This window comes from Drosophila erecta, unplaced genomic scaffold, assembly GCF_003286155.1.
Source record: "Drosophila erecta strain 14021-0224.00,06,07 unplaced genomic scaffold, DereRS2 tig00000000-arrow-pilon, whole genome shotgun sequence".
NCBI lineage: Eukaryota > Metazoa > Arthropoda > Insecta > Diptera > Drosophilidae > Drosophila > Drosophila erecta.
The window spans coordinates 12,984,455-13,008,905 of record NW_020825194.1 but is presented as its reverse complement, the minus strand read 5'-3'; the positions used below and the strand labels follow the sequence as shown (position 1 = coordinate 13,008,905).

Here is a 24,451-nt window from a genome sequence, read left to right as displayed (position 1 = left end):
CAGAAGGACTTGTGCTGGGATGTTGTTTTAGGGGCCTACTTGAATTTGGCACGGATTTTGCGAACGGGCTTGTACTTTAGGCCTAATTGCAATCGATAAGAAGAGTCATTAGGCTGGCACAGTGAACTATGCACTTATATTCTATTTAAATGTATAAATTTTAAGCAGCAGGGAGAATGGTCAACAGATTTAAACATAAAAAAACGTTCTGATACCAATAATATATAAATATATTACAAACGGAAATGAAAATTCTTTAATTCTCAATACTCTCAATGTGAGTGCCATAAGGAACTGCAAGATAAAATTACAATTGTTGTCCTAGCTACAATGCAATATATTGATACAAAACAGAGATGAAATCATATACGCCTCTTATCCTGCAAAACTCAATTTATTTTTGTCAAAATAATACGCTTTACAGCTGCGAAACGCACTGTGCATATAGATGTTGCCACTTCCGGCCGATGTCCAAATTTGGCTGCTTTTGTAGGACGTTCACATATTTATGCGTTTTATTCATGGATTTTTTGCGTGGCAAATTATTTTCAGTTGGTGTAAAAAGCTTTTGATTTAGAGCCAACCGTGGTGCAATAAAATGCTCGCATCCAGCACAAAATATTCTGTAATAAAAATGTGTTTATTTCGGCCAGCTACAGCGAAAAGGCCAACAAACAATGGTCGTAACATAAAATTGCTTCCTAGACTCGGGCGCCGCATGTCCGACCAAAAAGTGCGACAAACATTAATAAAAAGTTTTCAGTGCGCCCCCCAAAAAAATAAAAAAATGTTACTTTTTTAGCTGTTTCCTATAAAGTTTTATAGAGTCATGGAGCGAAATATTGGTTTACTTTTACGATGCAATAAATATTTATTCTTCATTTATTCCACCAAAAACTATGCGGAAAGGAGGGAAAGAACTCTCGTTAATTGGAAAAGTTTTCAAGCTAGGAATTGATTTTGCATGCATCATTGATAAAAATCCTCATTAATTCCGAGCTGAAGGAAAATGCAAATGCACTTTCGCCCAAAACGCTTTTAGCCAATTAGTTAAGCAATTTGCGTGTGTATTGCATTTCTTGAGCGCTTTTCTGCGTGACAAATGTTGCTCGTTGCGTTTGTTCATTAATTTCGACATTTAAATGAATGTGCGCAAAAATGACAAACTGTCGGAGTGTGCTTATATCGTAGCAACCGAGCCAAAAAAAAAAAAAAACAAACAAAAAAAACAGCTCAAAAACAACCCACAGCTCACCGCCCACCGCCCACCTCCCACTTTCGAAGGTCGCCGGCACTTCTTGTCACTTGTCGCTTGTTGGCTGCGCGAAAACGCTGGCACACTTTTTTAATTGTTGCCTTCTTATTTTTTATTCACCGACCGCTGTCCACTTTCGACGCATTGAGGCTGCTCTGTGGGCCAGGCCCAAAAAAAGAGCGCCGAAACAACCGAAAAATTAATTTAATTGCTTATTTTTTGTGTGCTTCGAGCAGCGTTCTGCTGCTTTAAGCACTTTTGCCCATTAAATTGAAGCGCAGACTGCATGACTCAAAGGGGGGCGGCTATGGCCGGGGGTGGGCGTGGCACACGCCAGAGAGACGCATGTAATTAAAATGCATTTTCAACTTTTGTTTTGTTCCGGTTTGTTCTGGGCTTCCCAAGAGTTTCGTCCCGGGGAAAAGGATTCGTGGCAGGTGACGATGGAGGAGCAGTTTGGGCGGATAGTCTGGGCAAAGGCGCAGTTTAGCAACTGTTGTTGCCATTTTGTTATTTTTTTGTGTGTTTGCGCCAGAAGTGCCTTTCAGAGGAAAAACATAAACTTAATAAAAACATTCTGTGAAATGCTGCCTTTTTTTTTTGCTAAGGAGCGCACAATAGTTGTGAAGCCTTAAAGCGAATTGTGGGTAATTTCAAGCTTTTTTATTTTGAGTAAAATTCGAGAGAAAATACATCCAAGCATTCAACTTTATTCACTCTGCTCCTTGAAATTACTATTCGCTTAAAGTGCGCATAGTTTGCAAATTCGCCCAAACAAATAAGCAGTAATTAAATGCACACAAAAAGAAAATAAAATATAAACCCACAAGTTACCAGCAGCAGGGAATATGGCACTCAAAAATTTGCAAATAAATTAGACAAGCGAGTGGCAGTGAAATTTCAAATGCAAAACGATGCATGGCAATGCGTGTGGGCGTTACCAAAAACCCTTACGTTCCCCTGTATCTGCAAATGCCATGGCAAGAAGAAAAATCCAAACCTAGCCAACAAACTGTCGGTTGTTCATTTTCATTTCGACAGTTTTCTGTATTTAGTTATCTCGTGCATTTGCAACTAAAACCACAACCAATAAAAAGAATGCACTGAATTGGCTTGAGTTGCAATAGCAGCTGCAGAAAGCCATTTGTAGAATAATATTTAGCTATTTATATGCCCATTTATTATCTGTCGTAGTTTAACTTTTATGACTTAGAGTTGTTGATTTCAGTGACTTCCGCAATCGATGCTAATATTTACCCTTTTATGCGGCAATAAATCACGTGACGAGGTGGCCGAGAGGTTAAGGCGTTGGACTGCTAATCCAATGTGCTCTGCACGCGTGGGTTCGAATCCCATCCTCGTCGTCCGTTCTTTTTTGTTTATTTATTTTTCCATTCTAAATTTATTACCAAGTACGCAAGTCCGAAAGTTAACACAATTGCACATTTGTTGGTGTTTATTTACTAAATTAATGATTCAATATTCCGTTGCGGAGCGATGAGTTCATGAAATAAATTGCAGCTTCTGATCTCAGAACACATTTTGGCCCTTTGGGCTGTCATCAATTACAAAAAAATGTCGCTTTAATTAAGCAAAAAGCATATTAAGCAATCTGACCCAGAGGATATATATTAAATTGGTTCGTTGCTCTTCTGGATTTTACTAGGCTTATCGCCAATTAAATTATGCAGATAAGAACTGTTTCTGGTTATTTCCCTTGTGGTTAGAATAGTACATTTAAGCTGATGGTTCAAGAACTGAGTCCCAAGAATGAAATGAGGCCTACCAAATTGCACACAAGCTTTAAACGGCCCTGCTTTTTTGGAGATAGCTGTGGTTTCATTACACTTATTGGATTACGCTGTTAATGCACTTAACGCTGCCTTTTTGCATAAATTTAATATTCGACGCATTATTAATTGACTCACGCCGGAAAATGGGAAAAAGCCAACAGCTGTGGCCGCTGGCCTAGTAAATTATGATTAAAATCACCCTCACACTTACATTAACCCACATACAAGTGCGCATTTGCTTGTGTATACATAATGTATATGTATATGCAATTAATGGTGATGGTGATGGTGTGTGGTTAGAAGGGGTTTAACGCAGCTCAGCTGCAACCTTAATGCAGCTAAGAGGGTTTTCCCCACGGAAGTTAATTTAAATCGGAGACTGAAGAATAGTTCCGTTTCAGGCTTTTCCCAGTGGAAATTCGTGGCTCTTTTGTACGGATTTCTCAGAAAAAGTTGTTACTTAAAGTCTAAGTACGCACTTGCACCAGTTTTCCTACAATTGCCAGGGGTTATGAAATACATTTAGGCATTAAGTTTAATGCGATTGTTAAATTGCCTTTTCCTCTCAACAAAAATGAAATTCTTAATAATATTGGTTCAAAGTATTGTATACATGCACATTTCAAGCTGACTTATTTCTGTGTTGAAAATAGATTTTTTATTACAAGCCGTATGTGTGCATGATAATTTGCTTATCATATTTTCCTTTGCTCTTCTGGAATTTCACGTTATAAAAAATTCTTTCAGATTATGTGGTGAAGATTATCTTATGGAATTTATTGCATGCCAAGCTGCGTTTGCCTCGTCACATAGTCAGTCACAATGTTCAGGCAACTATCGTGGATCATTGTAAAACGCTGTCAGTTTCTAAATCTTTCAATCTATAAATTTGAAATGGCTAAACGGATAAATACTGCATGTCAAAGCCGTTTCCCGAACCCCTCCCTCAATCCAGGCGGCTCTTCAACAATTTTGGCAATCAAAATCCATCTAGAACAATAGACCTCTCCCATTTGCATTCTACCCCAGGCTTTATGAGTTTCGTATTTTCGATTTATTTTGGCCCATAGGCAGTGGGTAAAGTGGAGCCACAACAAATGGCTCAATACTTCACATTGAAATATGTTAATTATCAAAAACTTGCTGTTGAAACATCCCAATATGGATTAATCTCGGCAGAAAATCTTTGTTCTCGTTCCAACTGCGAAATCAAAGCAACGAAACTATCTCGTAAAACTATTTCAACAGCCGTAATAATAGGAACAACAAAGAGAAATGGCAACAAAATAGCTAAATGTACGACATTTAGCTTACAAGAAGCAGGCAAAGGCTAAAATTACAATTGATGGGGTTTACCACAGCTAAAATGGAGTGTGTATAGATACACTGTGACAATTTATTGTGGCCTCTTGTATAGTGCGGTTACTTTGCGGTTTACCCACTATTCCCAATAATAATTACTTCTCATACACTAATTACTATCTTTTGTTTTATTCCTAGCTAATATCTAACCATTTTTTCATTAGTATTCATTGCATATCAACATTTTGATTTTCCCAGTGCTTTGGGAATAGCAAGCGAAAGAGTGGAGACCACAGAGACAACAAGCAATTTTCATATTTTTGGCGCAACGAAAACGCAGGAAACGGGAAGCAGAGTCCAGAGATGGAGATAGAGACGGCAACAGAGGCGGCGAGAGAGACGGCGACAGAGGCGGAGAACAAAAGGACCAGAAGCCATTGCCCATGGCGGAAGAAAGTGGCAGAATGGTTAGCAACTGGGAGTTGGGGGATTCAGACGAGTGGAAGTGGAAAAAGCGAACTCTTGTCGCCCGACAACATTATTTCGGCTATTTTGTATACTCTTGTTGCCCTGGGGGCTTGTCGTTTACATGCATCGATGAACTCCGACCTTATATAGCATTCGGCATGCCTCCTTGCATTTGATTCTGTTTATGTGGCTTACTCTTAAATAATTGTCAATAAGTACACAAAGTGGCTGCTTTTGTTTTCAGTGATTTCTTACAAACTACAGATCGATTTTTCCATTTATAATACCAACTGTATATTTTCCTTTTTAATTATTTTAAGCTATGCCAACAACTAAAAGAGTATTTAAGCCTCATCCATTGTTTTTTCTTCGTTTTTCCAGCTGTCGAACATTTAAAATACTTACTCTCGCATTATTTTTCTTTTCCGTATTTTTAAAACAAGAAATGGCGCTACGAAAGACAGCAGCCAAGAGCAGCTGCGAGCTTTATGTCGTCCCATTGACGTTATAATCAAAAATCATATGACGTTTTTCGTTGGCATACCACACCATGCCATCCCATAGCATATCATACCATATAGCATATAACCAAAGACAGCAGAAAGTTCTTGAGGCAGAACGAAGGAGGACAGCACAAAGGCACTGGCGTAGCCAAGTCCACAGCCATCAATGTAGGTCAGTCCGAAAATAAATTCAAGAAGCGAAATCAAGTAAATAGACTCGCATAAACACAAGGAAAAGAATGGGATTGCATCAAGTGATGAACTGAAAGGATACCGAATTCGTAAGTCTTGTAAAACTATGAGTAGTTTTGTAGTATAATGTAAACTATTTATAAACAGTAATGTATGTGTACAATAAATAAGATACCACACACGAATTTGTATAAGAACCTGTTCTCAAACACTTTAAAACTTACTTTAGAATTTATTTAAATAACAGTAGCTGTTAAAGTAGTTTAAATAACAGTAGGGCACAGGCTTATCTTGATCTTGGTCTTAGCTTCTTTCTTTTTTTAATTAATTAACTCTTTAGCTTGGGCCATCCCACTGAATTTGCTGGGTATTAAAGCCGTCTGACGCTGCCTGGCCAAGAAAAGCTCATTGACGTTGGGTTGTCGCTGTCAACGTCATCGTCATCGTCATCGCCTCCGGTTGTTGAGGAAACATTGCAGGCACTCGTTCAGGAGCAAAGTTAGGGCCTGGAGGAAAGGGCCGGCGGAGTGAAAGTTTTATTGCCAGGGCGTGCATACGCCAGTGGGTGTGGGCGTGACTGGGCGTGCGGCAAATGGATTAAGAGGCGCCGCAGCATGAGAAGTGGGAGTGGCAAAGCCAGCAGCCGAATCACAAGAAGCTGCAACTGCTAAGACGACAAATGCGTAAGCCTGGAATCGCTTCTGCTTTTGGGCACAGTTCTTAGCCGGAAGAGCTTTATGCGACTGGTGGCAAGGGGAGTCAGCTCCATAAACAAGTGTTGATAGCAGATTTCAAGCACGCTCCTCGCTGCCAGCCAAAGCAAATCAACTGCTGAAAAGCAGCTTGCTTAAATGGGATTACACCGAATTCTGTGGTTTTCCCCATCCTGGGGATTTCCGGCTGCTGGAATAGCTGCATTGAACACTTTTCAATGATTTGGTCGTGTCGCGTAGTGCAACTTTCTTGTGCTGATTGCCATTTGTTGGACTACTGCAAATTTAATGCACTGACAGCCACAAAAATTGGCAAATTTTCGAGCGGCAACGCGGCGTATGCGTTATTTTATCAGCAGACGGACAGCACGCAGTCAGCTAACTTTTCCCCCATCAAACAGATTGGGTATCTGGTTTGTTTCATTGCGACTTAATTAATTTTACAGAAGCCACGGGCCAGAGGAGACGCGGTTCTTGGGCAGAGGGATTTCGGAAAACCAAACATGGATCATATAATTAATCAAAGCGCTGTGTTGATAGTTGCGGTGCTGCTGGGTTAGCGCTAGCTGCGGTAATTACGCTCCACAGGATTATGCATGCAGCATTAATCTGCGCAGCTTTCCCGATGTGGGAGTCCTTCAATGACCGCCCCCAAGCCCCGCCCCCTTCTCTGTTTTAGCTTCGCTAATTGATAATACTCGCCTTGATTCAGCCTGAAGTACAGCCAGTGTTTCAGCAAGGACTCTTGTATGCTTTGGCTTTCCTTTGTGGTTGTATATTTGTTTGGTTTTTAGTTGGGATTACTGACAGCTTTGAAGCTTTATTTATTCCAATTTGTAGAACAAATAACAGTGATGTGATAGGATCCCATTACTGTTTAAAAGGATATCCAAAGTATAGATCAACTCTTACTAGTTGAGCCGATATTAAATGTTGAATTTAATAACACGTTTTATACAATTTGTTTGATAAAATGTCTCCTAAATGCTTAAACGTTTGCCAGTTACTTGTTTCCGCTTTTTAGTGCACGTTTCCTATCCAAACACGCTAATAGGCAATGTTTTTGGCCAAAAGTACGACCGCCTCTCGATTTATCACGGACAACATAGCAGCCACGCCCATCGGCAACGCCTCCAGGAAACTCCCTCCATTTCCCCGCTCTACTTTCCCTTACAGCTCACGCAAACTTCCGGCTCAAAACTGACGGCCTTCCAGCGACAAAAAGCAGAGCGGAAAAAACCGAAAAACAAATGCAATTTTGGTGCAACCGCCACCAGAAGAATAGCAACAAACACGCCAACGCTGCCATCGGACATTTGGGTCAGGAATTGTGGGCACTTAATCAGCACTAAACAGGACCACGCCCACGGGATCCCAAGCCCGGGAAATTGGGTCTGGGCTGAGCTTCAGATGGCGTGCACGCCACAGGACCTACACAAAAAACATCCTTGACCTTTTTAATGCCATTTTTTTGGGGGTGCTGCGCTGTTGTGCTACAGGGTAGCATTGTCATGTACAGCATTTTGTCGGGCGCAGGTGGGAGAAATTAAACGAGAAGTGCGGGAAGCCGGAGGCGGGGAACTATGTTGAAATGTCATTAACGCCAGCAGCGAGATTTCGCAGGTGAGTTGCCAACAAACGTGTCGCCACTGAGGCGTGGGATCTCTACTCTACACTGCGCCAAAAGTTCCTGCCAAAATCGTAGTTTACTGGAACCATATTTATTTTGAAAACTTGAAGCATCCAATCAAAAGTACCAAATTGAAGTATCAAAAACCTTTGAAAATTACCCATATAGAAGCTAGCTGCTTGTTGTCTGCTCAGATTTCTTGAGCTACTTCCTTGATTTCCTAACCGCTTTCCTTGTTATTTGCATGCTTTAATTTCTCTAAGTGTAGTTGCTGGTTGCTGCAGCGCCTGGCGTGTTGATTTAGTGGCATATTTTGCCACAAATGAGGCACAGACATCAGAGGCAGAGGCTGAGGCCGCTGAGCCAGCTGAGGCGACAACCAAACGTCGTCTAATGTGCGCCAGTTGGCTGCATTGCCAGCCTTGACCGATATTCGTGCGCTAAACACAAACACAAAGGCATTAAGCATACACAAACGGGCTAGAACACATTGGCTAACACACACACACCCACACACCCCAGCGGTGTGACGAAAAAGTGGCATAAAAATGAAAGAAAATGGGAAAGTCTACGTCCGGTTTCGAAACTTTGTATTCCCTATTTGTGCCAATCGATACTAAAAAATATATTTTGTAGCATGTTTTCTATTTTTGTTTACGGAAAGTTTTTCGTATGAAAGCCTTAATTTTTATAGAACGCCATTTTTATGAAGCCAGAAGTAATCTGTTACAACCCCATAAACTTGAAGGGCAATAATCGATATCTATTGCATTAAATATCTGCAAGGCAGCTGATTGCTTGTTAAACCGTATTGTTACTTGATTTTGCAAGGTAATGGTGGAATTAAAATTTTAAGCTGCTAGAAAAGCCTCTTTGCACTCTCATATAAAAAGAATCGAACAATGAAAAGGGCCCATAAAATCGTATTGCAGGATGTGCAGCTTCCAGGACAATCGTTCAAGTCATGCAATTCAGAGGCGACTCTTAACCGAAAATCTCTCTCGGAAAATTCTGCTTCGCACACACATACATGCATATTTAATGCACTCACTCACAGGCACACTTTCCCCACTCACACAGGGCCATAAAGCGTTTTAACAAATGGCATCAATTGATTTTGCCACGCTAAGCATTTTAGGATTTTCAGCGGCAGAGGCGCCTGCACTTTCCCACCCATTTTCCTAAAAAACCGCAAGGCAATGCCAAAAGTCTGCAGCTCTTTGATTGTGTGTGTGCGAGTTTTGCATATTTGCTACACTGTTCAAAATTGAGGGAAATGGCAAATGGAGGTGCAGGAAAACTTTTTGCCCCCGCGAATCGTTGGCCCTTTTTAAGTTATTTTATTTATACTTTTTTATGCCGCACCGCGAAGCCCACAATATAACCCATATAGCCCAATACACACATATGTATGTACATACACACATCATACAACTATATTTTACCTATACATGTAAATACATATATATATATATATATATATATATATATATATATTTATTTATGTGTGCTGGTTGGGCTGGCACACATATGCGCATCTTTTTTTGATGAGCCTGCACGGCAAAGTGGCTGCATTTTTACCCAGATTTAAAATGATTGCATATGAAGGGAGGACGGAAAGGAGGAGCGGGTGACAACCCTGGCCGGGATGTGCTCCCCTTTTCCCATCCAATATGTTGCGCTTTTCGGCGCCACCGCCTTTACCTGGTCCACTGAAGCAGCCATTACGATGATGCCTCCACTTCCACTTCCACTTCCACTTGCACCATCACCTGCACCACCCATCGTGTGTTGATTTCGCAAATACATAGTTCTGCAAACTTTGTAGTCCCCCGCACTTTTGGTGTTAAGCCCCGAATAGGTTGGCTTCTCTGGATGGAATGTAAATAAAATATTTGCAGTCACTGTGACGGGACAAAAAGCATGACACATGTAGGTAAATGAACTGCCAAAGCATTTTCTCAATCAGCGGAAAAAAAGGTTATAGGAGCTCTTAAAACAAAGCGGTCAGAGATGAGGAAATCAGAAGGATTTATTTATAATTCTGATGATCAATTTGGTTGCAGTCAAAATCCCATTTCCATAATATCAATATTTCTTCAATTCTAGTCGTATTTTCATGAAATCAATTACTTTTTGCAGCTATTGCAGAATGCAAATCGATTGCAAATATTGGACAATGCCTTCAAGAACTCGGATGGCAACGCTTCACTCTCATAACAACCTTTTGAGATGCATTTCGCTCAATATCCTTTCAGTTGCCATCCACATTACAAATTCCATTCGCGCGCTGCGCTGTAATCCCCCTCTGGCCGAGGAGGAAACCCATTTGGAGAATCCACAATAAATACTTCTAAACGGTTCGGTTGAGAAGCAAAGCGATTTTGTGCCACCCACGTGACCTCAACCCCCGGCATTACTTAATAATGCGCATAAAATGCATTCCCGGCATCATCGGGTGGTCCACGTCCAGCAGTACACAGAGAAAAATATCCACCTCTACTTCAAGGGATTCATAGTAGGAGCAGTTATGGGTAATCTTTGGTCTAGTTGGTAATATATGCTCCTTTCTTATTAGCTACTGTATTTTTTGCAGTGTATTTCCCAAGACAAGGCACTGACAAATGTGTGTGAAGAGAGAGTGGCAAGGAGGCGAGCAGGATTCAATCCAGCTCCTTGAACTTTATGGCCAGGATAAAAGCAACAAAAGACACGGCCCCACAAAGGCATGTCGATGGCTGGCTGCACATCCCTTCCAGCTTTCATCCCACTGCATCCAGACAAACAAACACCCGCAAACCCAAACACACCTCCTCCGTGCAAACAGCTCATCCGAGCGACATGCATTCTCCTTCTTTACCGCTTGACTGACAACGGACGGCGGCAAAGTGCATTAAGACCTGCATTCGTCACGTAGCCGAATGCAGAAGTTCCCATTGTCAAGCATTTTACTGGAAATTATAATTGTTTTGTTCAATTTTAAGGGTACTATGTATGAATCATTTTCAGCAAAAATATATTCTTTGCAAAATATAAACCTCATTCCATGACCCAATTGATTTGGAAAACAGAAATGCCCCTTTTCAAAAACAGCATCATACAAGGGAATTTATGTGTGGCTATGTACGTAGGTAACATTGTGGATTTCATTAAGCTCACAAGCAGCAGGTGAATCAGGAAAAGCGGGACGGCGAAGAAAGGCGGGAAATTCACGAGGGAAATGAAGGAGTTGGAGTTGGAGCTTGGAGCTTGGAGCTTGGAGCAGCTACTCAAGTCGACAGCAACTCCCGGCGGCACCTCAATGAGCTAACAAAGTGCAAAGGCTGCCAGGTGAAAGATCCTCTGGAGAACTAGATACTTGCTGGAGAAGGACAGATGGCATGGCTCCAGAGTGTGTTTGTTTTCATGCTTCTTTTGTTTGTTTGGATGGGTTTTTCGGGCGGGATGATTGCAATGTGGAATGCAAAGTGCTTTCTTTCCACTGCAATATTTAGCAAAAATATTTTCTACAAGTAGCATTTCTCTAGCCCGTAAGTGGGTCAGCCATTTGCCGACTCCCCCATACCCCATTCCCCATCAACCCAATATATGTGCTCAGAAATTCAATTTATTTGAAGAGCAGCAGGAGCAAGAAATGGAAGGAGAGGGAGAAACGTCTATAAAAAACTTTAGCGTTGGCCAAACAAAATTCACTTTGAGCAAATCAAATTAAAATCAATTAAAATTAACAAGCAGGCAGCCGGGAAACCGAAAGCTCCCCTAATGCTCAACCACCCACAGCAGTTTGTCCCACTCACCCACAGACCACGCCCATCGCTTCACACTTGGAGAAAAAACGGAATATAGCCACCTCCATATAGCCAATTGTTTTCAGTGCACGCCTCCGCAGCGCACCGAAATACCAAGCGCATGAATCATGCATTTTTCGCCTTTCGCCAGGGCGCTCTTCTTTCTCACCTCTTGCTTCTGCATTTGTTGCTCGGCGGTTAAGGTGCGGCAATAAGTAAATTGAGTCGCCGCACGTCCCCCAAAAATTCGTTGATAAGCGCAGACTTTTAGGCAACTCAGCCCCACCAGGAACCACAACCAGCACTGAAAACAGCGGCGAGTAAATGACACGACCAAAATAAGGGAAAAGGTAAGACACAGACTGGTAGTACATTATGTATGCGCGAGTCCAGGTGAGCTGCTCGATTGCTTGCAAATATTTACACCACATTATCGGCACGTACAAATGTTCACACAGTCAATTTCATGCACTGGAAAAAACATCTTATTGCGTTCCCCATCTGAGGATCTTCATAACTATTTTCGGAAGTCTCTTTGAATTGGTAGAGGGTGTAGGCTGTTTAACTAAGGTCTTAGAGACTAATGCCCTATAAGATAGCACTTATCTTATCATATATGTTGGTGATAACAGAAATTCCAAGCTCCGAAAGTGGGAAAAGAAAAAGTTTTGAATTTCGTATGATAAAAACCTGGCATTCTTGAACAGTAGTTGGTTTATAAGTCATTGCTAGAGCATAATAATATAAAAATCCATAATGTACGATTTTCCGAATTTCTAAAAATATTTTCTGTTATTTTTTGCAGTGCACCTGCTTCTGATCGACCGTAGGCTTTCTGCCTTTTGTCGTGGAGAATGAAATGAGCAGAGCGCTCGGTGAGTTGAGTTGAGCTGAGTTGAGTCACCGGGGCGCTTTTAACGGGCCCACTCACCTGGCGCGGCCCACTCACACTCAGACTCACACACACACACACACACGCTCGAATTGGAGGTGTTGATCAGAGCAGCGGCAACTGATAGTTGGATGCTCGTGGTTGAAATGAGCGATTAATTGGGAACGTGCTGCTGACTGGCGACTGGCGCCATCTAGCGGTGCAACTGAGGCGTAACCGAGATGTCTAGCCAAAATAACCAGCAAGAAATTAAATGCCGCTCGACACACTCAATTTTCCCTAGCACTTCGCACACACTTTCCCCTTTCCACATTTCGCCCACACTCTTGGCCCACAATGGCAAGGCAAGTAGAAAATTGTGTTAGAAACATTTCTAGTTTTTCATTTTGTGTGTGCGTTGCAGATCTTGGGTTGTTTTCTCAATTTTATTGGCACAAGGTTAGAAAAAACCAAAAACCAAAAAAGAAGCACTGCCAGAAGACCTAGACAAACAGGGGCAATGAAGAAGCGGCAGGCAAGATGAGGCACAAATGGCAAAGTTTATTATGCCATGGCTCATTGTTGTGGTGTAGTATGTGGCCCGAGCCGAAGACCCAAAGTGCAATGAAACGAGTACGAATGTGAATACAGTAGAGATTCTGAGAAAGACACACACACACACATGTGGGAGTTGTCCCCAAATGAATTTAGTGCAAAATTCATGTTGAATGAAGTGGCTGGCTGGCTGGCTGGCTGGCTGGCAGGTAAAACGTTTCTTTTATGCAATTTTAATTGAAACTGAGCAAGAGTCTTGGGCCACAACTCAGTAAATTGGGATACGATAAGCACGAGTCTTTTGTCTTATCGAAATGCATCCAATTTTTTATGTTCATCTCAAAAAGGCAAGTAATTAAGAACCTTGCTTATAGCCGCATTTTCAAGATAAACAATATTGCGTTGGTTAATTTAGAGATACAGATTATAACTCTACAAAGATTTTTGAGGCGAAACCAAGAAACTTTTTGATGTGGGCACTGCCATTTCTATAGAAATGTAACTTGGAGCCTGGAGGTATAGTTAACATTTAAATCGCTGACTAGAAAGCTGAAAATCTCAAGCGGTGACGAACGCACACGTGCACAAGCCTTCAGACTGTAAGAGCGAAAGAGAGGGGTCGCAAGAAAGAGAGAGAGAGGGGAGAGCGGCTAGACGCGCTCAGCTGAGCACATGACGCTTTTAAGCGCGACTTGAGGCGTGGGCGACTTTGACAGCTGCTGCTCACGTCATAGTTGCCTCTACAGACGCTCACACACACACACACACACACACACACACACACACACACACACACACACACACACACACAGGCGCGCTTGGATGCCAGAACTACTGTACACGGTGCAGATGCTGTGCTCGGCGCGTCTGTGTTGGTGACCATACAACATACAACTTTTTGTGTGGTCCGCCTCTTTGTGTGGGTGGCGCTTACAAGGCTGTTTGCTGCACATTCACAAAGGCCCGAAAGCAGCGGCCAAAGCAGAACGCAGCTGTTGCTTTTGTTTGGCAGCCCAACAAAATGTTTTTTAGAAAAACCGCTGCCACTGCCGCAACCCACGCCCCCGCACCGCCCACGCACAGTGGGAACAACCTTGCGAAGGGCAAACAATTACAAGAGCGCATAAAGCAGAAATGGAAAATACAGAGCTACATCCACGGAGGTGACTCCTTGCAAATTTCCACTAAGAGGTCTCAAACCAATTAAAAGGGAGTTCGAAAGTATGCTACAAATATTCACAGCTGCGTTGCTTTACTCCTTATTAAATTCATTTTTTATCTTACAGTTCTATATGTATACCGTTGAGATGTAAGTCTAATTCTTTGGATGTGCTGCCTATAGAGAAGTACTACTGTACTTATGGGCTTTGCAGTGAAATGCAAAAATGTCGACGCAGCAGCGGCAGCAAATGACAATAAATAACTAAGAGTGGAGGATTTGACGTTAAGTAGCTTAGCGTAGTAAAGTGAAAACTCTGAAAACTCAACACTAAACTATCAAACACCCATGAGTATTGAATTTGTAAAAAAGCACACCAGATTTAAAAGTAATTGTTACTGAAAAAACCGTTTTGTTAACACCACGATCAATTAAGTGCAATTCTCGATTTAAAAGTTATTCAAAAAACTCCATTTTTCGATTGGGTATCGAACTCGGGACCAAAATTGGCTTTCTGAAACAGGGAAACATGGACAATGCATGTGCATATATATTTGTACATATTTATATTTCAGCGCGCAGTTGACTTCATAAACTAATTGCAAGCAAATGGACAAACATAAATTTGCCTTATAGCCAAAGTCAGTTCCAAAAAGAAAAAAAATCGTTAGCAAAAGCAAAGGCGCAGAAACAACAAAGGAACTGCGGTGAAATGTAGTTGTTGTTTTGTTGCCTGTTTGCTGCCGTCTACAAAACGTACATAATTGTTGTTGTAGTTCATTAACGTCAACACCGACACGCTCAAGTCGTTTTTCTGCTGTATTTTGTGTGTGTATTTGTATTGGCCTTTTCGGCCGCCATAAAATATTTTTGAAATAAGACGCGGCGGAACGGAAATATGGTGCTGTTCACAGGGTGATGTTTATGCATTTTATTGAAAAAATGGTTTTAAAAGCAAAATATAATTTGTATAACGCCAAAATACCGAAACGTTTTGAATTGTTTATATAATAATAAATCTTTGCTTTCCGTTCATTGTATCGAAACACCACTGTGCTACGAAATTACATAAAATCCAATCAGACTCGAACCAGTTAACGGATCTTCCGCAGTGTAGGGCCAAAAACAGCGGGCGTGAATTGAAATTTGGCAACGATCGCGTGAGAAAGAGAGAGGGTGCATTAGAGAGAAAGAGATACTGGCTCGTGGGCGAATTCGCTCCACAGAGAAAAATTTATATTTTACATTTAAATAAGCAAATTTTACAAAGCATTTGCTCTTTATAATACAATATCAAATTTTAAACACTCCGTCTCAACGATTTTGACAAATACAACTTACACCTAATTAAAATCGTCGATATTTAAAGCTAAAATGTATGAATTTCTTTTTGTGTAATTGCGCCGCCACCGGCGCCTCATAAAATGTGTTGTTTATGTGTTATGTTTTTGGCCAACTGCGGCGACCAATTTTCGCCCGCAAGATTTTCACATTAAAAATGGCTCGGCACAAACAAATTAAGAAAAAGTATGCGAAAATGATCGCTTGGCGCAGCTGCAAATGCCGCTGCTTCTTCTTCCCGTTCTGATCAGAGCGAGGGAGTTCATCGCTTCGTCTCTTTTGTTTGTTGCTTTTCATTTGTGTGGCGTGAAATTCTTATTTGATTTATGACCAGCTGTGGGTGCAAACGAGACAGATAGCCACTCAACTGGTTAACGCACAAAACTCAAATCACAACGTATGCTGGCAATTAATTATCCAGTCTCATAATCACCATTCATAAATAAAAGAAACACACACGCACACGCTGGTGTTCCCATAAGAATACTTTCGCTTTCTATTCGGAGCCTCAAAGAGAGACACAAAATAAGAACCGAAATTATGTAATTCCCTCGTTCGTGCTACTTAAATAATAATAACAGTTAAGGCCGAAAGGAAATAAGTACAAAAAAGTGTAACGCGCACCCACACAGCACTAATTTTCTGATTGGGAGGTGCGGCCTCCAGTTCCAGACCCACACACACACGCCATCTCACGCACACGCACACGCACTTACCTCTTGTTGTTGTTCCTTGCTTTTTATTGTTGTATTTTCGTTTGTTTGCCTTCGCTCTCTTTCGCTCTCCTAGCTGCCGCTGTGTTGTTGTTGCTGCTGCTGCTTGTGCTGCTTCTTCAACATTGGTTCATTCATGCAATAGATCCCAAATGTTTCCATTTTACCTTGATCCTGCCATCAGGATTGCATTTATTTCCGCCAAAGCGAAACTCTTGGCTTTGTGCACACACGAATAAGCTCGAAACACACACATGTGCGTTAAATAGTGGCTAATTGCGCCGAATAGCAACAACAAATCGCGACTTTTATTATGATTTCACATTCTTTCGGAAAACCACACACGCACACGCACTCACACTAAACACACACACACGCACGCCAAGTGCAATTGCCGGCGTCGTTGGAGCGAGCGAGAGGCTAGATGCGCGACGCGAGGGGAACGGGCCGAGAAAGAAGAAGACGCCCACGCCGCGACTCGAATCGTTGAATATACTATTTACTGCATGCACTTCCGCGGAGCTTTCTGGCTATTAATTTTGGGGCAGTGCGCAGCTCGACGCTCGTTGAGTAACTGAACTCACCACCAATCGGAATGGTTGACCAAACAACGCGCACAGCTGATGTCGCAGGGTGGGAAATTGCAAGGTGGCGCGTGAGGGAGTTGCCATATCGGGCCAACGAGAGTTTAAGTAATAATAATCCAAAAAAACAACCGATATTTTGTATACGAAAAAAGGTTGGATTTTCGAACACTTTTAAATATTATAGTCTTTCACCATTAATTTAATAAACAACTTAATGAAATTTCTGGACTCACCCTAATCTAGCTAATACACCCTCCACGTGTTATCGATTTATTTTCAGCTGAAGTGTGTACACACTTTTCTTATCGATATATTGAGCGCCATTTTGAGAGACTTTTAAATTTCTTCACAGTACCACGTAAATACAATAAAATTGCTTATCATTCTTTTACTGGGAAATCCGTGCAAATGGAATTACAATTCAGCTGGAATCGTCAAACTTACAACATAAACTTATTGTTCTTTTCGGACAAATGCTTCGAGGAGCGCTTGGCGTCAAGGAAGAGCGAGTGCACATCCTCGATATCGTCCTTGCTGATCTGGTTGCGTCCGTTCACCTTGCACATCTGGTGGGCCGGGGTCAGCAGCTGGACGGCGTAGCGCAGCGTGGAGCTGGTTCCAATCTCGCTGAGACGTGCGAAGGCGTTCTCCTCCAGCTGCAGTCCCTCGGTCTGGGCGCGCAGCTTGATAATCTGCTCCATGTCGGCAGTGGAGTAGAGGAGTGTGCGGATGATCAGCAAACGATCGAGCAGATCCAGCGGAATTCCGTGCGGCGAAACTATGTCGGTGGTGCCACTGGAGAAGGGACAGATATAACCGGGTATTAAAGTTATACCCTTACTATTGCAGTTAACTAGCGCAATAGTTCTTACCGAATAACGCAGCGTCCGCGATTGGTGGCGAAAATCACAATTGGGGCAATGGGAGATTCCAGGGACTTGTGTAGGTAGGTGAAGGTCTCCAGATCGAGCATGTGAATCTCGTCGATGAAGAGGACTCCGGGAACCAGCTCGGCTATGCCCTGGTCAATGTACTTGTTCACCACCTTGTTGATCTCCATGCGTAGTTTGTCTGCTCATCAAGGAATACATTAGTAAATCTGAATGGAAAGGAAATTACGCAGCTAACCAGTGATTTCAGTTTTCTTCGGCTTCATGAGCTGGCCCATCATGGAGAGCACATCCTGGCCGCCCTGTGGGCGAGCATTGGCCACATCCAGATCGTGCAGAGTAACATCCTGGATAACCTCCTTCTTCTTGTGGACGTCGCCCTTGGGCAGCGGCACATACTCCTCGGTTTCGAGATCAAACTCGGTCGCAAAGGTGTCGCTGCGACCCTGACGCTTCACGGCACCGCTGTTGGCCTCTATGTAGATGACATCGCCCACCTCCACCTTTTCCTTTTGCAAGGCATCAAAGATGCTGGGATCCAGCTTGAGTTGTTTGGTGCCCTTGGCTGTCTTCAAGCCGATGACCACATTACTGATGGTCTTGCCATATCCGCCCATGGGATTCTCGGTTTCCACGGGAGTGAGTTCCGTAACCTCGCCCTCGTACACCTCCTTGGTCTCGCGAATGCGCAGACCAATGGAGCGGCGGAAGTTCTCCATCAGCACCTCGGTCTTCTTGATCTCATTGCTGAAGACCTCCGATCCGACCATGGGACAGAAGGGCACCTTGTTGCCCAGCTCCTGGGCAATGGCCAGAGCAATGGCGGTTTTGCCAGTGCCCGGTGGCCCGGCCAGCAGCAGGGCTCTTCCGGCCATCTTCTTCGATTTGATGAGGTCCACCACAATGCCGGCTGCCTCGCGTGCCGCCTTCTGACCCACCAGTCCGGCTGCACTGTGCACGGCAGCTCCCACCTCGTCCAGACCCAATCCCTTCACGTGGCTGTGGGCTGCGATGCGCTGGGTGCGCACGGTGCTCTTGACTTCCTCGATCTTCATGGCGCCTCTGAATCCGTGTCCTTGCTGATGCTCTGATACTCTGACCCGTTTCCGGTTTCAGCTGTTCTCTTCTTCGCCCGAGGGTGAATTTTAATGTGAATTCAAGCGCTGCAACGATCAAACAAGCTATTGTCCCGTTGCCCTGGACGAAATTTGTTTTCCTGCCGGCGATTTGATTGGAAAATAGAAGCACACTTCGTTTTGTCGGCCGCGCGGGGTTCCAGTGTGACCGTGCGAGTGGAAAATCCCAGCATGTGTGCTCAGCGCTTCGGCACACTGAACAACAAAGTCGAAAATACAATTATTTATTATAACTGCCTGAAACTGTTTTTAAATAATACAACAAATATAGCTAGGAAACACATCGATACAATTTTAAAAATGTTGAAGAACATTTATATCTAACAAACTTAATATTTAATGTAACAATACTTTATGCTTTTGATGTTTTTTATATTTGAACTAAGCTGCAAAACTTATTGTAACTTATAGTTTTCGTTAAGTGCATAGTGTAATTTCACTAGGCACGGCTAAAAGATTTTGCAGCGTTCAAGATACGGTCATATTATAAACAATAAAATCTCGATGGACTCCCTTAACCGCACAAAATATAAACAAATTAAAGTCAACGAGATATAATTAAAGCTTTTAAGGAAGACCAAACCTATATCCAAGCATGAGCTGCAACTACGCGGATGGATTGTCAGCCTACGACAACAAGGGAGTCCTGGGAGCACCAGAGAGTTTCGACAGCGATGAGATTGTGGCCGAAAAGTGCCAGGAGCTGGCTGATTTGATCAAGAAATCCGGCCATGTAGTTCTCCACACGGGAGCTGGGATCAGTACGTCCGCAGGGATTCCGGACTTCCGCGGACCCAAGGGCGTTTGGACGCTGGAGGAGAAGGGCGAGAAGCCGGACTTCAATGTCTCCTTCGATGAAGCCAGACCGACTAAGACCCACATGGCCATCATAGCCCTAATCGAAAGTGGCTATGTGCAGTACGTAATCTCCCAGAATATTGATGGGCTCCACTTGAAATCCGGACTGAATCGGAAGTATCTTTCCGAGTTGCACGGCAACATTTACGTCGAACAGTGTAGGAAGTGCAGACGGCAATTTGTGAGCCCATCTGCCGTGGAAACAGTGGGTCAAAAATGCCTGCAACGTGCCTGCAAATCTTCTATGGAGAGCAAAGGTCGTAGCTGCAGATCGGGAATCCTATACGATAATGTTCTGGACTGGGAACATGATCTTCCCGAAAACGACCTTGAAATGGGTGTGATGCACTCCACCATCGCTGACCTAAATATTGCGCTTGGAACCACTTTGCAGATCGTTCCCAGCGGAGATCTGCCTTTGAAAAATCTAAAACGCGGTGGAAAATTTGTCATTTGTAATCTGCAGCCCACAAAACATGACAAAAAGGCTAACTTAATCGTGTCCAGCTATGTGGATGTGGTTTTGTCCAAGGTTTGTAAGCTATTGGGTGTTGAGATACCCGAATATTCGGAGGCATCCGATCCCACAAAGCAGCCCGAGCCAGTGGAGTGGACCATACCCACAAGCAATGTAAATACCTTCCACAGACAGTATAGAAAATGTGTAAAAGATTCCAAAATTGAATCTAAAGCTAAGAAAACTAAGTACAAGTAAGTTTATAGCCACTAGTTTAAAAAGTTGAAATCTAGCATTTGCGGTATTTTATAAGTTAATTTTTATTTATTTTAAAAAAGTATATTGCTTCATTGCTAAATGTACCATACATGACTGAATGTTCGTACATAAACAGTCAAGTGTAGCACTTAATTTATCAATTAGTTGAACAAGAAAAATAAAAAGCTTTCTAATACAAAGGATACTTTAAGGGGTTTATTTAAGAAGTAGTTAAATGTAAATCGCATGTTGGTCTTAAAACTAAAGTGCCTTATAAATCAGGCAAAATGGGTGGACAGGTGCACACAAGGTGCTTGTCACCATAGGCATCATCGATCCGGCCCACAGTGGGCCAGATCTTGGCATCTGGCTTAACAAAGATCTGCAGCAAAAATTGGAATATAGTTGTGTAAATAAATATTGAAAAATGCAATGAACTTACAGCTGGGAAGGCAGCCTGCTCCCGTGTGTATGGCCGATCCCACTTATCCGAGATCACCTGAGCTTGGGTGTGAGGAGACATCTTCAGTGGATTGACTGCCTTGTCCATGCGCCCCGCCTCGATCTCGGCAATCTCCTCTCGAATGGATATCATGGCATCGCAGAACCTGTCCAACTCCTCCTTGTCCTCCGATTCAGTGGGCTCGATCATCAGGGTTCCAGCGACGGGCCAAGACATGGTTGGCGCATGGAAGCCATAATCCATGAGTCGCTTGGCCACATCCACTGCCTCGATGTTGGCCGACTTCTTCAGGTCGCGTATATCCAAAATGAACTCATGCGCAACCAGCTGCGAGTTGGGTGCCTTGTAGAGAGTCTTGTAGTGCTGCTCCAGCCTCTTGGACATGTAGTTCGCATTGAGAATGGCCACCTGGGTGGCCCTCTTCAAGCCCCTACTGCCCATGAGTTTAATGTACGACCAGGATATGGGCAAAATGGCAGAGCTTCCGAAGGGAGCGGCGGATACCACGCCGAAGCTGTGCTCCTCGCTGCTCAACGGGCTGACAACAGGATGTCCGGGAAGGTAGGGTGCCAAATGGGCTTTCACGCCGATGGGGCCCATTCCAGGACCACCTCCTCCATGCGGAATGCAGAAGGTCTTGTGCAGGTTGAGATGCGAAACATCGCTGCCATAATCGCCAGGCCGGCACAGCCCAACCTGGGCATTCATATTGGCTCCATCCAGGTACACCTGTCCGCCATGCTTGTGGATCAGGGTGCATATATCGGCAACCGTTTCCTCGAATACGCCCATTGTCGATGGATAGGTGATCATTAGGCAGGATAACTCGTGGGCGTGCTCCTCTGCCTTAGCTCTAAGGTGTGCCATGTCGATGGAGCCATTCGACAGAATCCTAATGGGCTCCACCTTCATGCCCGCCATTTGTGCAGAAGCTGGATTTGTGCCGTGGGCGGAGATGGGAATCAGGCAAATATTTCTGTGACCTTCGTTTCGGTGTTCGTGGTAACTCCTGATGGCTCTCAGGCCGGCATATTCTCCTTGGGCGCCCGAGTTGGGCTGGAAGGAGATATTGTCGTATCCCGTAATCTCGCATAGGTCGTGCTCCAGTTCCTTGAACATCTGATGGAAGCCCTGGGCTTGTTCTACCGGCGCGAAAGGATGGATATCGGTGAAGTGGCGGAAGGAACAGGGCATCATCTCGGTGGTGGAGTTCAGCTTCATAGTGCAGGATCCCAAGGGGATCATGGAGTGCACCAGGGAGATGTCCTTGTTCTCCAACTTCTTCATGTAGCGCACCATGCGGGATTCGCTGTGCGGATGGAAGGGCTTTCAAGTTGAATGATTTCTGGAGCTTTCGAAACTCTTACCTGTGATAGCTCTGGAAAATAGGGTGCTGCAGATAGGGCGAAGTACGCAGGAACTTGGAGTTCTCAATCGAGTTCTTAAGCACATCTTTACGCGCCAGAATGTGCTCCACAGTGGCCTCTGCCTTGAAGACCCACAACAGATCGTCCACGTCCGCCACGCTGACCGTTTCATCTAGGGCCACGCCCACAGTTTCATCCTCCAGATATCGGAGATTAATGCGCTTGTGCTCGGCACGCTCCTTCAGATCCTCCAGAGATTGACCTCCACCCAGTCTAATGTGCAGTGTGTCGAAGAAGTTCTTGTTGATCACCTCGTGGCCCGCTCCCAGGAGTCCCGTGTGCAGGGTCAACGTGAAGTGGTGGATGCGGTTGGCCATGGCCTTCAGACCCTCCGGACCGTGGTAAATGGCGTACATGGCCGACATGTTGGCCAGAAGAGCCTGTGCCGTGCAAATGTTACTGGTAGCCCGATCCCGCCGGATGTGCTGCTCCCTGGTTTGCAGGGCTAGGCGATAGGCATCGTTTCCGTCCATGTCCCTGGTCACGCCAATCATCCTTCCCGGCATCAGCCGCACCAAGCTCTGCTTGCAGGCGAAAAATCCGGCATGGGGGCCGCCGTATCCCAGTGGCACTCCCAACCGCTGGGAGGTTCCCACGGCAATGTCCGCGCCGAATTCCGCCGGCGGACGCAGCAGGGTCAAGGACAACAAATCGGTCGCCACCACCACGAGGGTCTACAAGGAAACCAGAGAGAACGCTATAGCCAAGTTCAAGTCCAAGTTTTCCGAAGTAAATATTCCAGCTTACCCCATTTTTCTTGGCCAAAGCAGCGACATCCTCGAAGTCCTTGACATCACCATAAGTATCTGGGTACTGGAGAAGAATGCCAGCCAATTCGCGACTGCGCAGATCCGCCTGTTCAATAGGGCCCACCACGATTTCCAGCTCCAAGGCTTCAGCTCGCGTCTGGACCACGGACAGGGTCTGGGGATGTACCCTGTTGGAGAGGTAAAGTTTTTTCCGCTTGTTGTGCCTGGTGGCCAGGCACATGGCCTCGGCGGCGGCGGTTCCCTCGTCCAAGAGCGAGGCATTGGCCACGTCCAAGCCGGTGAGATCGGACACCAGGGTCTGATAGTTCAGCAGGGACTCCAGGCGGCCCTGGGCGATTTCCGGCTGGTACGGGGTGTACTGAGTGGTCCAGCCCGGATTCTCGAACATATTCCGGATAATGGTGTGCGGCACATGGCAGTTGTGGTAGCCCATGCCGATGTAGGAGCGCCACAGCTGGTTCTTTAGCGAGATGTCGCGTATGCGGCGGATCAGCTCGTGCTCATCTGCAGAACGGAAAGTTGTTGTCAGCCAGACGCAGACGAAGAATCGAAGTTCATGCGTGGGGACAGTCAAAACACTGATAACTCGGAGGGACCCCGCTGAACCTGGCTTATCACCGCCTTATCAGCGCCTGCGAACACGCCAGGGGGTCCATTGATTGCCGCCTTGTTTTTCAGCTATTTCGGGATTGCAAAGTGGCGCTACTTACTCAGAGGTTTGTCCAGGTCGAGTTCCCTCTTCAGTTGAATGCTCTGGGGCACAGCTTTCTCAGTGAGCTCAGCCAGGGACTAAAGTGTGGGTAAAAAGTAAACTTGGTTTGATCAGAATCTGGGCATACCGGAATCCAGAAGATTGCTATCTTATAGTTTCATTTTAAACACTTTCGTTTTGCCACTTGTATCTGAGAAGCAATCTGATCTGAGCAAAGCTTTTGGGTGACCTGCCTACCTTGAAGCCCAAAGTATCCAGCATGGCCACCACATCCGTCTTGCGAGGTCCTATGTGGCGGCTGGGAAAGTCGGATTTGGTGGGAAATATGACCTCCTCCGCAGGAGTGGTGGCCAGATAGCGATGACCACATCGCAGCAGCAGGCTTTGGCTCCTTAGGCTCCTTCCCAAAAATCGCTGCATGGTATGGTTTAGTCGAATTCCCCCACAATTCAGGCACGTCCGCTCCACGCGGATTTCAGTAGATGACTGATTTGCGGCTGGAAAGATTTTTCCATTTGAGATGATAAGGCGAGGGCTTATCAGTTCTTCTCTCCAGTAGATAGAAATATTCAACCCTCCGAAATTCAAAGTCAAATGCGTTTTCAAGTGT

General features: G+C 44.3%; 4 protein-coding genes and 1 non-coding gene across 7 annotated transcripts in view; 2 read left to right on the top strand and 3 right to left on the bottom strand.

Annotated features, from left to right (window-relative positions):
* LOC6552041 (serine/threonine-protein kinase par-1) overlaps positions 1 to 16,927 on the bottom strand; it is a 44,785-nt gene extending 27,858 nt beyond the window's left edge. For all 3 annotated transcript variants that reach the window (XM_015154565.2, XM_001980650.3, XM_015154569.2), the window contains exon 1: positions 16,287 to 16,927. The gene's annotated coding sequence lies outside the window, so the exon portion shown is untranslated. The remainder of the gene's footprint in view (positions 1 to 16,286) is intronic.
* Positions 2,538 to 2,619, top strand: Trnas-gcu. Its single transcript has one exon. It is a non-coding gene; the product is annotated as a tRNA-Ser (tRNA).
* A 311-nt stretch (positions 16,928 to 17,238) lies between the features above and the next one.
* On the bottom strand, positions 17,239 to 19,047 carry LOC6552051 (ruvB-like helicase 1). Its single transcript, XM_001980651.3, has 3 exons — positions 17,999 to 19,047; positions 17,743 to 17,941; positions 17,239 to 17,665 (listed from the first exon to the last, which is right to left on the bottom strand). The coding sequence occupies exons 1-3, from the start codon at positions 18,813 to 18,815 to the stop codon at positions 17,311 to 17,313; spliced, it is 1,371 nt and encodes a 456-aa protein (XP_001980687.1). The 5' UTR covers positions 18,816 to 19,047; the 3' UTR covers positions 17,239 to 17,310.
* A 423-nt stretch (positions 19,048 to 19,470) lies between these two features.
* Positions 19,471 to 20,627, top strand: LOC6552052 (NAD-dependent protein deacetylase Sirt6). The gene has a single exon (XM_001980652.3). The coding sequence runs from the start codon at positions 19,492 to 19,494 to the stop codon at positions 20,467 to 20,469; it is 978 nt and encodes a 325-aa protein (XP_001980688.2). The 5' UTR covers positions 19,471 to 19,491; the 3' UTR covers positions 20,470 to 20,627.
* Positions 20,628 to 20,663: 36 nt separating this feature from the next.
* Positions 20,664 to 24,328, bottom strand: LOC6552053 (glycine dehydrogenase (decarboxylating), mitochondrial). Its single transcript, XM_001980653.3, has 6 exons — positions 24,079 to 24,328; positions 23,840 to 23,918; positions 23,107 to 23,633; positions 22,300 to 23,033; positions 20,912 to 22,241; positions 20,664 to 20,851 (listed from the first exon to the last, which is right to left on the bottom strand). The coding sequence occupies exons 1-6, from the start codon at positions 24,259 to 24,261 to the stop codon at positions 20,741 to 20,743; spliced, it is 2,964 nt and encodes a 987-aa protein (XP_001980689.1). The 5' UTR covers positions 24,262 to 24,328; the 3' UTR covers positions 20,664 to 20,740.
* Positions 24,329 to 24,451: the final 123 nt, after the last annotated feature.

What these genes read in the sequence shown, in the direction of transcription:
- LOC6552051 (XM_001980651.3), bottom strand. Translation starts at nt 18,815, where the DNA reads ATGAAGATCGAGGAAGTCAAGAGCACCGTGCGCACCCAGCGCATCGCA. An exon ending in GAAGAAAACTGAAATCACTG is followed by an intron (nt 17,942 to 17,998) that starts GTTAGCTGCGTA and finishes CTTGATGAGCAG; the next exon opens with ACAAACTACGCATGGAGATC. An exon ending in CGCGGACGCTGCGTTATTCG is followed by an intron (nt 17,666 to 17,742) that starts GTAAGAACTATT and finishes TCCCTTCTCCAG; the next exon opens with TGGCACCACCGACATAGTTT.
- LOC6552052 (XM_001980652.3), top strand. Translation starts at nt 19,492, where the DNA reads ATGAGCTGCAACTACGCGGATGGATTGTCAGCCTACGACAACAAGGGA.
- LOC6552053 (XM_001980653.3), bottom strand. Translation starts at nt 24,261, where the DNA reads ATGCAGCGATTTTTGGGAAGGAGCCTAAGGAGCCAAAGCCTGCTGCTG. An exon ending in ATTTTCCAGAGCTATCACAG is followed by an intron (nt 22,242 to 22,299) that starts GTAAGAGTTTCG and finishes CCATCCGCACAG; the next exon opens with CGAATCCCGCATGGTGCGCT. An exon ending in AGCAGGCTGCCTTCCCAGCT is followed by an intron (nt 20,852 to 20,911) that starts GTAAGTTCATTG and finishes TTTTTGCTGCAG; the next exon opens with ATCTTTGTTAAGCCAGATGC.